Here is a 15954-nt window from a genome sequence, read left to right as displayed (position 1 = left end):
ACCCCAAAATAGGGCAATTCAATATACTTTGGTATTTTATCCATAAGTTGAGTTATACTAATTTGATTGATGCAATCTTGGTCTCGTTAGAAAGCTAAGAAAAAGATATATAACTTTCATAAGACTCAAGGGTCCAAATCTATCATATAGTATATGAAAAAAGGACAACAAGACATAACATCCTTATATTTCCAACGATTCTCAATCCCAAAGGTTTTCTTTCACCTAATAGACATTATACCATCATACCATCACTTCAATACATGATTCTTAGCTATTTCAAGACACACATTTATCAAATAGGCATCCATGCCCTTTCCATCATATATACAATAAGTACAATATTACACAATATCTAAGTGTCTTTAATACATAACCATGAGACTTAGCTACAAAACACTATAATAAAATCCTTGGCTCCCATCAACAAAAGAGACACCAAAGGAGATGAGCATAGGCTAAGTTCACCAAAATAAAGCATGATGTACATAAATCAAATGGCTTTCAAATGTGAATCCCATACATGGAAACTACTAAGTGACATGCATAACCCAAAATAATGCAATATCCATGTATCAATCTAGTTCAAGTATGGCCACTTGCAACCATAGCCTCTTGCAGCATCTGTACCTGAAAGGGGGTCCCTACAACACAGGATGAGATATAGGAATATATCTCAGTAAACTAGTGGTCCTTTGAGCATTTCTCCACCCCCATAATTCATTCACAGCACAATAGCAATAACCGTAAATAATGAAGTAAATACATATCTATGCAGTGTGTAAAACATCTCCAGGAGACATCCCTCGAGCTCTCATGTTGTCCTAAGGATACTCAGATGCAAAAAATTTCTACTGGCCAGCTAAACTACCAAGAATGAATTATACATCATCATGCAACATACAAAACATAGGGAACCACCATCCTATGCCACACCCAGTGCGTACACATACGTATAACAAAGCATTAGACTACTTTATTGCATTTACATACACTATCAACAACCACTACCTAGTCCGGGCTTGGTGGAACAATAAAGGGATCAACACCCAAAGGTCCGAAGGCTTACCTCAATGAGCTTCAAAGCTTAACCTTTGTTGACCACCAATGAGCAATCAACCAAGCTGTACAACAATATCAACAATCAATACCTACATCAAGGTACTAGACAATCTATCAAGGCAATCCAATGAATACCAATATTGTCATCAACCAAACAAACCTATTCACACCACAATGGCATGAACTTACCAATTCAAAGCTAATCAAGCTCCATGGCTTCCTCCAATGGTTGGTCCTTCAATGTTGGTCCACAAGGTTTGATCCTATCACCACAATGGACATAATCAACCATCCAACCAAACCATAGCTCAACAATGCAAGCAACTCACATGTCTAAGCATGAATTTTTCCAATATATTACACAACAACCAAATGACAATCTAAGTCCATTTCTACTGTTTATTTATCATTCCTAACAAATTTTACAAAGGAATTTAACTTCAATCTCTCTCTAACATACCCCACCATTCATGCATTTTCTTAAAACAAAACCCTAACATACCCAACATCATAAAATGCAAGGAAAAAGGGATTTCTAAACACCAACTCACATAGAATCACACAAGGAAGAGATTGCAAGCCTCACTTCAAGAAATGAGTCACTCCAAGGTCCTCCAAGCCAAGTGGGTCGCCACTTTCAAGGTGGAGTTCCTCCCTCCACAATGGTGGATTTCGAAGAGGATGGAATTTGACACAAGTTTGCCTTTGGAATGAATTGATTTGGTTGAGAGATGAGAAAGTTAGGTTTTCTTGGTTTTCTATCAATGACTTCACTCACTCCCTCCCTCTCTTTGCTAATCACGATTGAGAAGAAGAAAATGAAGTTGGGATTTTATGTTTTGACACTTAACATTTGTTAAGTTATCTCAACCGTGTATGAGCTCATCTATCTATTCAACTCCATTCTCTTTCAAACTTTACCTGAAGGTCTATAATATTTTCTAGGAATATTTTTACTTTTACTTTTATATTCTGGATGATTTTGCCTACACTCATTTTTACCCCATAATTTTTACTTACTGTACTTTTTATCTCAAAAGTGATCCCTAATTTATTTAATTAGATATTTTACCTAATTCAACCCACTATTACAAGATTAATTTCCTAATTACATGCAATTGATCAAATCTCATGGTGAGGGATATTATAGCAAAACTTTCCCACCAAGTTGGAGCAAATATGTCTATCAGATTCAATTTGGTGACTATATTTTGAAATGTGTGTTTTGATATAACTTTGGTGAATATGTCAGTAAACTGATAATTGTTGCGAGTATGGAGTTCTTGAACCTTTTTGCTACAAATTAACAATCCACTTCTACATGCTTGGTTCTTTCGTTGAAGATGGGATTTAAAGCAATGTGTGTTGCTACATGGTTATCACAGTGTAGAGTTGTGGGAGTTCTAGTCATCTATTCAAATTAATATGATTGGCTTCAAACATGCATATTCAACTATATCATGGCTTAAAAAAAACATTCAATCAACCATTTAGTGGAAAATATGACTAAGTTAGTAAACTAGTCAACTTTGACTACATACTTTAATTTCCATGTAAACTTCCATACCTTTGACTTTTGTTTAATTGAACTTTAACCTAATTTTGTAAATTAATCTAAACATAATTATATCAATTTAAGACCACTTCTAGTCATCAAAATTCTATAAAGAATTTAACTGCACAATCAAAATTAAGCTTAGGTCATTATTTTGCCTTTTTGTAATTTAGTCTGTATACTTTCACATAATTATATTTTGACCCCTAGACTTCAACAATATCCTCATTTGGGTCTAATTTACCTTACTTGACATGAATTGTATCATCAAAAATTTTAGCATATCAATTCATTCATTTACTCAACAAAATTCACATCAAAGGCTTACTTATTTCAAAACTAGTATAAACTAGTAATCACATTTGTAATTCTTTTATAATTTCAAGATTTGTTAATCAGGGTTGTTATTGTTGCGACTCGGCAAGTGCACCGGTCGTAAAGTAATAAAGTGTACCGGAGTACAAGATCGTTCCCACGAGGATCAGAATCTTCAAGCACTAGTTCGCTAATTGTGTTTTAGTTGGACAATCAAGAATTTAGATGAAGAGAGTTGTGATTTGAAGAACTTGAAAATTAAAGAAAAGTAATAGCATTCAATCAAAGAAAATTCAGAATTAAAAAGAATGAATGAAAAGATAATGATTGATTAAAGAATTTAAAAACAAGCGTAGTTAAGGTTTCGACTTACCCCAATATCCTCAATATGTTATGAATTAAACAGTCAAGAACCCGTTTCTTAATATATTACCAATCAATTCTATCTAAGTTATTACAGCTCAATTCCTTGTTACCATAAATCTATGTAATCTTGAAAGAACTCTAGTTCCCCGATTATTCCCCAAGAAAACATGCATTAAGATCAAGAATTTCAAGATTGCATAATTACCCTATGTCTATTCCTAGATCACAATGATTATAATAAATTATCAAATCAGGGTTCATGCACCAACATCTCTATTGTCATACAATTCCCCAAAATCATTCTATAAGGAGCAAACTCATAGAAAGCAATAAAAATAGATAATTTATTCAATTATAAAAAGAACAGGATTCGAAGACAATTTAATTCATAAACATAAAGATTCAATTGGGTTCCATCTACCCTTAACTACATAAAAGACTAGCCTAGCATACTTAATTGAAAAACAATAATAAAGAAAAGAGAACCCCAAGCCTCCATTTGTGTGATGTTAACTTGGTTCCTCAGTGTTCCAGCGCTCCGCAACAGGATTCCTCCTTCTGTCTTGGTGTAATGCTCTGGACTTGTGTATTGGTCTTGACCCCAAGCTCCTTATTTATAGCTTTTTGGAGTTGTATTCGTCATTAAATCTCCAATGAATCCATATCAGATTAATGGTTGATTTCATCTTTGTTTCCTTTTTGCATTTGATATCTTGGAGATTGGTTGACGATTTTGAGCTTTAAATCTTGTTGTGATCTTCCATGACATCTTCTTATTGGAGTTATATCTTATCTCAATCAAGGTTGTTGTGTTTCCTCTTTGTATCTTATAGAATTCGCTGCATATCTTGATCAAATCTTTCCTGGAGTTTAGCTTGGTCGTGCATAGACGTTTTAGCGTGATGTTTGTGCGTTAAAACGTGCTTACAGTGCATTCTTGTCTGCTTCCAAGCGTTTTGGCGTCCAGTAGCACGCCGAAACGTGCTCTTCGAAGTGTTTTGGTTACTTCAGGAGCATTTTGGCGTGCTGTTTGACCGCCAAAACGCTCTCCTCCAGGGAGTAATGGTTGTTTTCTTCCTTTTGTGCATTTAAACATGATTCATGGATGCCAAAACGTCCTCCTTTAGCTAGTACACACTTGAAATCTTGCTTTCTTGTGACTTCAACTCAACTTGATGTCTTCTTTTGATTCCAAAATGCCATAATAGGTATCAAAAAACCCTTGAATTCAGAATTATGACAACATGTTAGCAAAATATTCAATTACTGTAACTTTACACTATAAAACCCTAATTTCCATGCAATTCATGATATATATCAAACATAATTAAGTCTAAAAACATGGTAAACTAAGGGTTTATCAACCATTCCCATATTTGAACATTTCTGTCCTCCGCAATGCACTAGAATAAACTTAATAGAATCAATCAATATTTTCAATTGCATGGAGTTCACAGGCAGGATTTAATTAGAGACATGACCATAGAGCATTCAGACTTAAAAGTAATGATACATCAAAACAACAAGATCAATGATTCATCAGTTAAACTTTCAATGAAATTATTTAAGATCAAGAAAAGGGAAAACTTCCTGCAACACTTCCTCACTAGGATTTTAATTCACTCGCACTCAACTGTTTAGAGGTTTGGTGTTTCTCTCTTATTCCACTGAATTAACACTACCATAGGCTTGCTTATATTCTCACTCTTCACAGTTCTTATGATAAATCAAGCAGATCAAGAGGTCTTTAGCATGGTTGTAACGTGGCCTGGTGAAAGGGAGGAAAAGATTTTTGGAACAAAAGCTTAAGATCAAATTCAGATTAAGGAAAGGAATAAGTGTTGTTCGTTTCTTCCGGCTGTAAAGCTTTTCTTCTTCTTTTTGGTTCTTCATTTGAACCTTTTTCTTTTGTCGTTTTCTTTCTAAGAATATTTTCTTGCTTTTCACTTCTTTTCCTTTCTTTTCTTTGAGCAATTTGCTTGCTCTTCTTGTTCTAACCAATTTTTATTTCTTGGCCTTTGCCCTTTTGCTTGTACTTCTTCTTTCCGTTGAACGCTTGTATAGTCACAACTTATATCCACTCTTTTCTTCAAATCTAAAATTAATCTTCTATTAAGGTGAGGATTGAATTGGGGAAGTGGCTATTCACATTCAAGGGTTTTTCATGAATAAAAATTCTAGGCTCAAGGGGGCTTAACTAAGGAATATCAATAAAGGTTAGCTTTTTGGCCATCTAGTTAGAGAAGAAACTTGCCTCCATCATCTCTACAAAATATTTCACATACTATTTCAATCAAGAAACAAAGCAAGTTCTAGAGTATCTCAACAGTGGAATGCACACTCAATAAAAATTTTCTATATAAGCTCAAAACCTCCCGGCTATGAATGCACAGTAATTATCCTGTTCTTTTTCTCAAACAACTTCAATACCAGACAATACATTCAATGAATCATGTCACTTATTGCAATGATGTTCATAAAAATGGAATATGTATAAGTGCATCATCATGCTCTGAATCAATTACTAATTAAAATTCCCGCCATTTTTCCAATTTAAAAACACTGATAAAACTTTAAAAATTTCAGAATTTTCACAAAACAGTGGCTTGGGGTTTTCAAAACAAACTAAATATTAAAAATTCAATTCAAAAAGAATTAAGCTAAAGCAAAGATGAAAGGATTTGAGATAGTTCCCTGTTTTAGCCGGATATTATGTGTGTGCTCATGAAGTTCCTTCGGCTTACTCAATTGTGCTTAGATGAATCGCGCGTTCCCCATCCCTTTTCTTCACCTGTAAAATTCACTCAATGATAGCCATTAGTCTCAACGCCTTGTCCTATATTTTTGTATTTTCCTTAATTGAAAAAAAATAAGTAAAAAATAACATTAATCAAAACTAAAAATAGTAAAATGGTGGGTTGCCTCCCCCTAGCGCTTGTTTTACGTCACGAGCCTGACATACCTGACTTATGATCATGGTGGTTCAAAGCATGATCTTGGGGATGACGAAGCTCCATCATTCAGAAATTATGTCCTACCATAGTGCTCTTCTACGTATGGATGAGGTAAAGTAGTCTCATGAACTTTGAATCTAGTATTTATGTGCTTTCCTTTGCTCCTCGGCTTTTCCATCTTAACTCTTGGCTTACTTTCTTGAGAAGACTCCTCATTGTGTTCTTCTTCACCTTTCTTTTCACTAATAAAGTAGACTTGATCTTGCGGTTGAGCTACGGATGAGGGGACTTCTTTGTCAAAGAATTTGAAATTTGCTTGCTCTCTGTCTACCCGTAAGATCAGCTCACATTTAAGTACAACAATCAGTGCTCCTGAAGTTGCCAAGAAGGGTCTTCCAAAAATTATAGGAATTGTGGCATCTTCTTCAATGTCAAGGATGACAAAATCAACAGGAATGATGAATTTGCCTAGCTTTACCAATATGTCCTCAATGATGCCATAAGCTTGCTTTGAAGAGCGGTCAGCCAGTTGCACTATCGTCTTTATGGGATTCACTTCAGTAATCCCCAGCTTCTTCATCATGGAGAGTGGCATGACATTGATGCTAGCTCGAAGATCACATAAAACATTGTCCACTTCCATTTTGCCTATAGTGCATGGAATGCTGAAGCTCCCCGGATCCTTGACTTTGGTAGGTAACTTCTTTTGGATGATAGCATTACATTCCTCCATTAGATTCACCGTCTCACATTCCTGCAACTTACGCTTCCTTGATAATAGACCCTTCATGAACCTTGCATAGTTGGGCATGTTCTCTAAAGCTTCGGCAAAAGGAATGTTGATCTGCAACCACCTGAATATGTCTAGAAACTTTGAATATTGCTGCTTCTGAATATCTTTCTTTAATCTCTGAGGATAAGGGATTCGAGCATATTGGGAGAGATCCAATGGCTTGTTCTATCTTTCTAGAGCTTTCTTCTTCTCCCACTTGAATAGTTTCTTTTCGGCTTTTTCAAGATTACTTTTGTCAACTTCAATTGTATCTTTTTTCCTTTTCCTCCTTCTTTTCTTCATCTGATTCTTCTCCATCCTTCTTCTTTTCTTCGGGCTGCTCCTCTATAGGCTGAATCACTGTACCACTCCTAGTGGTGATAGCATTGCAATGCTCCCTTGGATTGACAACTATGTTGCTTGGAAAAGCACCATGAACTCTCTCAGAAAATTGCTTCGACAACTGGCCAATCTGAATTTCCAGATTTCTTATGGAAGCTTCTTGATTCCAGTGTGCTGCTCTAGTCTCTTGCATGAAAGCAGATGTGTCCTCTCTGAAAGCATTTGCACCTTGAATATAATCAGAAGTGGTCTTGCATAGTTGTGCAAAAGCTTTCTCCCACTCAGAGGTGTTAATTTGTTGTGGGGTATGTGGTTGCACTGGAAGGGGAGGATTGAGCTGATGCTTGGATTTGTGACTCAACCCTGGATGTTGATTCTGATTTTTCTGATCATACCAGAGTCCATTGACCTCTGCTGGTGGCTATTTCGCTGCTCTTATGTATTCACAATCCTCAGTTGCATGAGCCTATTCACAAATACCACATTTAATATTAGAATTAGAAACAAAAGAAACTTGAGAAAGATTAAATTTTTTATTAAGGGCATCTAATTGGTCTTGTTGTTTCTTGTGCATTTGTAGCATTTGTTCATTTTGGGCTAAGAGTGCATCATAGCCGTCAAACCTCATAATTCCTGCTCTCCTTTGTGCATCTGGGGCAAGGGCATTGTCAAATTCCTGAAAAGCTAGAGATTCCAGTAATTCCAGCGCATCTTTGGAGTTTTTGTTTTCAGGGAGCCTCCTGCAACAGCATTCACCAGTGTTCTTGTGTTGGATGTCATCCATTAGAAAAAGATTCTTGCTTTCTCCCATGTTTCAATTCCATGTTGAGGACACTTCCTGAGTGATCCCTTGAATCGTTCCCAAGCCTCATACAAAGATTCGCTGACTTTTTGTTCAAAAGCAGTGATCTTCGCCTTGAGTCTTGCCATCTTTGAGGCTGAGAAAAATCTGGCCAAGAATTTCCTTGCTAAGTCATCCCAATTGGTTATGCTTCCTTCAGGTAGAGACTGCAGCCAATCTCTTGCTTCATCCTTCAGTGAGCATGGAAATAGCCTGAGCAAGATAACATCACGAGGAACTCCATTTACTTTTAATGTATCAAAATAAAGTAAGAAGTTATCAAGATGACTATAGGGGTTCTCCGTGCTTCCTCCAGCGAACTGATCTTTTTGAATCAGTTGCAGCAGCGCCGGCTTCAGCTCAAAGTTATTAGCCTCTATGTTTGGTCTAACAATGCTTGTCGTCTGTGGAACTCGAGCTGGGGTCATGTAATTTCCCAACGTCCTTGGAGCGAGTTGATGGTTTTCTGCCATTGGTTCCTCCTTAGGTTCCATTGAACTTAAGGTTTCTTTATCTTCTTTTGCTTTTCTTTCTTTTGCATTTTTCCTGAGTTTCCTTTCTGTCTTTTCTATCTCAGGATCAAACTGTAAGATTTGCGGGTTAAGAGTACCTCGCATAAACTAAGATTGAAAAGATGTGCAGAAAAAAATAGAAAATGCTAAACAAAAAAATAGAAAAATAACAAAGAATGCAGAGAAATAAATATGCAGAAAATTGATGCCGAATTTTAATGCAAAAAAATATTTTTAAAGAATGTATAAAGTGCAGAAAATTAAAACGTCCACTCTAAAAGTTAAATAGTTACTTCTAATGTTGCGACTCGGCAAGTGCACTGGTCATAAAGTAATAAAGTGTACCGGAGTACGAGATCGTTCCCACGAGGATCAGAATCTTCAAGCACTAGTTCGCTAATTGCGTTTTAGTTGGACAATCAGTAATTTAGATGAAGAGAGTTATAATTTGAAGAACTTGAAAATTAAAGAAAAGTAATAGCATTCAATCAAAGAAAATTCAGAATTAAAAAAAATGAATAAAAAGATAATGATTGATTAAAGAATTCAAAAACAAGCGTAGTTAAGGTTTTGACTTCCCTCAATATCCTCAATATGTTATGAATTAAACAGTCAAGAACCCGTTTCTTAATATATTGCCACTCAATTCTATCTAAGTTATTACGGCTCAATTCCTTGTTACCATAAATCTATGTAATCTTGAAAGAACTCTAGTTCCCCGATTATTCCTCAAGAAAACATGCATTAAGATCAAGAATTTCAAGATTGCATAATTACCCTTTGTCTATTCCTAGATCAAAAGGATTATGATAAATTATCAAATCAGGGTTCATGCACCAACATCTCTATTGTCATACAATTCCTCAAAATCATTCTATAAGGAGCAAACTCATAGAAAGCAATAAAAACAAATAATTTATTCAATTATAAAAAGAACAGGATTCAGAGACAATTTAATTCATAAACATAAAGATTCAATTGGGTTCCATCTACCTTTAACTACATAAAAGACTAGCCTAGCATACTGAATTGAAAAACAATAATAAAGAAAAGAGAATTCCAAGCCTCCATTGGTGTGATGTTGACTTGGTTCCTCAGTGTTCTAGCGCTCCGCAACAGGATTCCTCCTTCCGTCTTGATGTAATGCTCTGGACTTGTGTATTGGTCTTGACCCCAAGCTCCTTATTTATAGCTTTTTGGAGTTGTATTCGTCATTAAATCTCCAATGAATCCATATCGGATTTGTGGTTGATTTCATCTTTCTTTCCTTTTTGCATTTGATATCTTGGAGATTGGTTGACGATTTTGAGCTTTAAATCTTGTTGTGATCTTCCATCACATCTTCTTATTGGAGTTATATCTTATCTCAATCAAGGTTGTTGTGTTTCCTCTTTGTATCTTATAGAATCTGCTGCATATCTTGATCAAATCTTTCCTGGAGTTTAGTTTGGCCGTGCATGGACGTTTTAGCGTGGTGTTTATGCGCTAAAACGTGCTTACAGTGCATTCTTGTCTGCCTCCAAGCGTTTTGGCGTCCAGTAGCACGCCAAAACGTGCTCTTCGAAGTGTTTTGGTTGCTTCAGGAGCGTTTTGGCGTGCTGTTTGGCCACCAAAACGCTTTTCTCCAGGGAGTAATGGTTGTTTTCTTCCTTTTGTGCGTTTAAACATGATTCATGGATGACAAAATGTCCTCCTTCAGCTGGTACACACTTGAAACCTTGTTGTCTTGTGACTTCAACTCAACTTGATGTCTTCTTTTGATTCCAAAATGCCATAATATGTATCAAAAAAACCCTTGAATTCATAATTATGACAACATGTTAGCAAAATATTCAATTACTATAACTTTACAGTATAAAACCCTAATTTCCATGCAATTCATGATATATATCAAACATAATTAAGCCTAAAAATATGGTAAACTAAGGGTTTATCAGTTATACAAAGGATTCAAGCGGTGAAAGGCACAACTAGGCTCAAAGATTGAAGAACCGTGAAGAAATATGAAGACTCAGTTCAATATTGTTTGTAATGTCAATTTAAGTCTTAGGAATTTAGACGATGTGTTTATTGAGCTTCAACTCTTAAGATTGCATTTAGGAACCATAAACTCATGCATATGATAAACACATACTTGATCCATACATTCAATGACTAACCACATGGAACACTGTTACAATGATGTTAGAAACATACATTCATATGTGAGAAGTGAGTAGAAAGTATTTAGAAACTACTTGGATAAAAAATTGGACCATATAATATCTCGATACTGATATCCAGATATGTTCCCGACAAATATCTCGTTTCTCTTCATCTTTTTCTATTTCGTTTTGTAATTCTAAAAGTGGAGAGGATGCTTCATTGCTTTTTTGATTGATTGGACTACTGTAATTGGATTTGGTACGACTAGACTAAACCTGAAGGTGTTCGGGTTGAGTGTGATCAAGATTGGTCATAGAACTTGTAAAATTCCAATTGTAAAACTATTTTTCAGGCACCAGTTGGAAGCTTGAACATAGTGGAACGATTGACCTCAGCTTGGATGTAGCTTTCGTGTGGTTAGAGAGTGAACCAGGATAAATCTTAGTGTTTTCTTCTCTTTTCCCTATCCTCTTGCTTTTTGCTGCACATAACTTGAATTAATTCATCATTTATGAGGTTTTGATTCTGAATTTGGGTTAGGAATTGATTGTTTTCTAGTTGAATACGTTCTTGCATGTTTTCTTGAGAAATGAGTTTGTTTTACATTGTTTCTTGCATTGAAAGTTAACCATAATTCACCCCCTTCTTGTGGTGTGATAAGCCATTCTTTTCTTTCTAGTGTGCTCTTTTTGTCTTGGGTAATTATTTATTTCTGCATTATTATAAAACATGTTGTTTATTGCATAATTAGTTTTAAATAAAAAATAAATTCATGTAATGATCTACAACATCGATTGCATGATTCACCATCCTGAAGTATTGTCAATATATAAAGGTTCATGTGCAATGTGGAGTGATTTCATAATAAAATATTTTTCAAAATTTATCAAAATTAGAATTTGTGTCACAAATATCTGATTATCGTCTTCTAAATATTTAATCCATGCATTCTTATATATGATCTTCCAACCAAGTGTTATACGTGAAAGTTGAAAAAGGCAGAACTTTAGTCGAACCTTGGTGTGCTCACACGAGGGAAAAAACAAAAAATTTTGAAATTGAAAAACATAAACCATTTATGTTCCTCATGTGTTCATGCCAAGATTTACATGCTAAAACACGTAGGGTTTAATGTTCATATATTTTTCACCTGAAGGCATCAAAGAAGATGAAGCCCTAATGTTGATCCACATGATTGCCTTATGATTGCAATGAGAACTCCTTCTTCTTAAATCTTCCTTATCTTTGCCAGGCGATTGCAAGGTAGAGGATTCAAGTGTTTAGGCCTGATTTCCTCAAGATTATGATGGTGTCTTAAGGTTGAGTGGGGCAACAATGGAGGGACAAGAGGATGGTGATAGGCGGCCAAGATTAGGGTTTCTTGGCCTTGTGTCTTAGACAAAAAATTGATGATTAGAAGAAGTGTATTAGAAGCCTCTTTTTTGTAATATTTTAATCAAGATTACAATCCTAATTTCAATCACACTAAAAAGGCCCATATGCATGATATCTTTTATTTCTCCTTTTTTTTCAATCACGAAGGAGTTTTGATTCAAATTTCTTGCCCAATTGATCAAATCCATAATAAATGAAATTCAAAATAGGATCAAATCTTTCCATTTTGAATTCGCCTATCATCACAATCATATCCCCTTGATTGTTGCGACAATTTTCTTATTTGAATTCGTAATTCAAATAATAGGATATTGTAAGAATCCCTATCCAATTAATATCATATATGGATTTGGTTAAACAAAAAATTATTCTAATCCATTCAACCTTATAAATTTAAATTTGAATTTAAATTAAATTAAATTTAAATTCAAATCAAATCTCATCTTTGTTCGTAATTTAAATTTGAGTTCAAATTCAAAATTTTAAAATTCAAATTTTGAAATGCGCCAAAACTTTTTTTTGGCCAAGTCAACTATTTGACTTTCTAGGACTCATGGCCCAAGACCCAATTGTGCCTTTTAACACATTTGGGCTTTTTAGTAGAAAAAATAATTTCTCACTGAAAACCCAAATGGGGCTCATGAATTAATTGGGCTTGGAGTCATTGTCCAACCTAATTACACCTACAATATTAAGAAAGCCCAATAACAATTATTGGCCGAAACTTGTTATAATATGCAATCAAGAACAACTTTAGTGTGTGATTCAATGAGCCCAATTAGTCACTGACATAAATAAACTTGGACCAATTAAACTCCTTTAACAGGCTCAATTTATCTAATTACTACATAAGACACTAGCAATGCTCTGTGGCCCCAGAACTAATCCATTTGATCAAGTGATCTACCTTTCTAATTTGGATACCGTGCCAGCATTATCCCTCACATCATCATTCACATTTAGTCGAGAGTATTTACTCTAAGATTGATCATGACTTCTCATGATCTCTTACTATGCATAGATTCCCGAGTCAAATAGAAGTCATCCAAGCCCTACCGATCTTGTGAATGACTGATCCCTTGTAGAAGATTGTGAGTCATATCGGCATGTCCATCTATACTTATCTATTCAAGTTATACCCAAGAGTGCATTGTTCTCCCCATTTTCAGGCGGATAAAGTTGTATAGTTAAAATATAACCCTAGGACATAGTGTTCGATGACATCCCCAAGTCTAGGACGATCTGCACTACTAAACGATGAAAGACTTTACAAATCCAATGATATTCTCTACAATGAATCCTTGTGGAGTCTCTCAGCGGGTCAGTTCAATGCCATCTGTTCTCTAACAGATCCACCCACAACATCAGCTAAGAGATCACCATACCTACATTCCATGAGGTTCCTACCTTGTATCTCCATACAAGTAGATGATATCGTATTACTCTTATTGAGATCACCAATGCCCTATCTTGGTGATTCAAGACTAGGAACAAGTTTCAGGCAATAGATACGCAGTGTCCTTGAGTCCTCATGATCATGATCTCTATCATATATCTTCGTATGAGACACATGTTCTATTCCTGGAGCCTTATGGAGGGGTTTTCTGTAATGGTTTTACCATTGACCCGCTTGACTAGAAAGGAGATCCCATTCGTGTGGACTCAGGAGTGCGAAGATTGTTTTCATGCACTAAAGGAAAAGTTGACGACTGCTCCAATATTGACCCTTCCCGATCCCGAGCATACTTTCGAGGTCTATTGTGATACCTCGGGGAAAGGTTTGGGATATGTCCTGATGCAAGATAGGAGAGTTATTGCGTATGCTTCTAGGAAGTTGAAACCGCATGAGGAGAATTACCCTACGCATGATCTAGAACTAGCAGCCATAGTGTTTGCCTTGAAAATATGGCGGCACTTTGTATATGGTGTTGATTTCTTAGTGTATAGTGATCACAAAAGTTTGAAGTATCTGTTTGACCAGAAAAAGTTGAACATGAGGCAAAGGAGATGGATGGAGTTCCTGAAGGACTATGAATTTGAACTAAAATACCATCCGGGTAAGGCTAATGTTGTAGTTGATGCCCTGAGCAGGAAATCTGCTATGATTGCAAATCTAATGATTGAAGAATATCAATTCATTGAAAACTTCAGAAATCTGAATGTGGTGGTTAGTAAAGGCAATGTTAGCTTAGAAGTTGAGAAAGTTGTCATTCAGAATGCATTATTGGAGAGAATCTTAGAGGCTCAACAATTAGATAAGGACATTGTGGCCATGACAGGTCGGAAAGATGGGTTTGTTGATAGTCATGGCTTCAAACATTATTAGGAAAGGATAATCGTGCCCAAGGGTCAGGTAGTGGATGATGTGTTGATTGAAGCACACAAAGGTCAATACTCTATTCATCCAAGAGCTACTAAGAGGTATCATGATTTAAAGGAAAATTTCTAGTGGGCGGGTATGAAGAATGACATTGCTAAGTTTGTTGCAAAGTGTCTTATCTGTCAAAAAGTTAAAATAGAACACCAGAGACCTGGTGGTTTGCTTCAACCTCTGGATATTTCGGCATAGATATGGGATTGCATTTCCATTGATTTTGTTATTGGGTTGCCCAGGACTCAAGCTGGATACGATTCTATATGGGTTATTGTTGATAGCCTTACAAAGTCTGCCCATTTTCTGCCAGTGAAGGTGACTTTTACTACAGAGCAGTTGGCTCAAGTCTATTGTTGACTTTTATACGGATTAAAAAAACGCAGCTTACTATCATATGAATATTTTTTCGGTGGACCACTGTCTGCTGAGTAATATTTTTTTTCTCCAGAAACAGTCATATCTGTCAATTTTTGGCTTCCCGATTTTGTTTACGAACCTGTCTGAGCACTGCCGCTGTCCAGAACCACCGTTGACCGCCGCCCGCCACCGTTGACCACCGTCTTCAGCGATTTTTCCTGCGAAACACCCATTGATCTGACTGCCACAACAAGGCGGCCCTTTCTGTCCAGGACCTATCTCTGAACTCTCAGCTACGCGCTCTCACGCGCGTGAGGAAGCTGCTGTCGTCCGCTCCCTTGCAGCGGCGCGTGGAGGCGCGTGCAGATCCGGCTGGACTTCCAACCACCACGATTCAACTCGTCTCCTCTTTGCGCACCTGGATCTGTCCTCACTTTGTTTTTCCGACTTCGTTTCGGCTTCCGACAGTGTCTTTTCTCTTGCTGGTCACTATTCACACGTGTTTCTTTGCTTTTCGTTGCTGTTCATTTTTGTTTCAGGTGACCTATGGCTGATTTGTTACCCCACGATGCTTCCAAGGGTTCTCAAAAGGCTGACCTGCCTGTTTTTTCTAATTATGTTAATCTTCCGCTGCACGTCGACAAGTTGGATGGCTCCAATTATGATTCTTGGGCTTCTGATCTCCGACTTTGGCTTGATGGATAGGACTACAATGACCATCTCATTACTAAGGCTGAGTCTATCTCGGTAGATGTACGCCCTCATTGGAAAAAGGTTGATGCTCAGTTATGTAGCATCATCAAGTCTACCATCCACCCGTCCTTGAAGCAGATTTTTCGTGCTCACGTCACTTGTGAGTCTTTTTGGCGTCAGGCCAAGTCACTTTATACAATGACACTCAGCGACTCTATGGTGTTTGTCAAAATTTGATCACTACTATTGCTGCTCAACAACTTGATGTCTC

At 36.4% G+C, this 15954-nt stretch overlaps 1 protein-coding gene and 1 non-coding gene across 2 annotated transcripts; one reads left to right on the top strand and one right to left on the bottom strand.

The window, feature by feature from the left end:
- Positions 1-6042: 6042 nt before the first annotated feature.
- Positions 6043-7063, bottom strand: LOC133292692 (uncharacterized). Its single transcript, XM_061491130.1, has 2 exons — positions 6484-7063; positions 6043-6089 (listed from the first exon to the last, which is right to left on the bottom strand). The coding sequence occupies exons 1-2, from the start codon at positions 7061-7063 to the stop codon at positions 6043-6045; spliced, it is 627 nt and encodes a 208-aa protein (XP_061347114.1).
- Positions 7064-8183: 1120 nt separating this feature from the next.
- On the top strand, positions 8184-8290 carry LOC133292693 (small nucleolar RNA R71). Its single transcript, XR_009748962.1, has one exon. It is a non-coding gene; the product is annotated as a small nucleolar RNA R71 (small nucleolar RNA).
- Positions 8291-15954: the final 7664 nt, after the last annotated feature.

This window comes from Gastrolobium bilobum, unplaced genomic scaffold (genome assembly GCF_033153095.1).
Source record: "Gastrolobium bilobum isolate Gb01-03AN ecotype WA unplaced genomic scaffold, APGP_CSIRO_Gbil_v1 utg46257, whole genome shotgun sequence".
Taxonomy (NCBI): Eukaryota; Viridiplantae; Streptophyta; class Magnoliopsida; order Fabales; family Fabaceae; genus Gastrolobium; species Gastrolobium bilobum.
This window is presented reverse-complemented; position numbering and strand designations above follow the sequence as displayed.

What these genes read in the sequence shown, in the direction of transcription:
- LOC133292692 (XM_061491130.1), bottom strand. Translation starts at nt 7,063, where the DNA reads ATGCCCAACTATGCAAGGTTCATGAAGGGTCTATTATCAAGGAAGCGT. An exon ending in CTTTATTAGTGAAAAGAAAG is followed by an intron (nt 6,090 to 6,483) that starts GTGAAGAAGAAC and finishes TGAATTTTACAG; the next exon opens with GTGAAGAAAAGGGATGGGGA.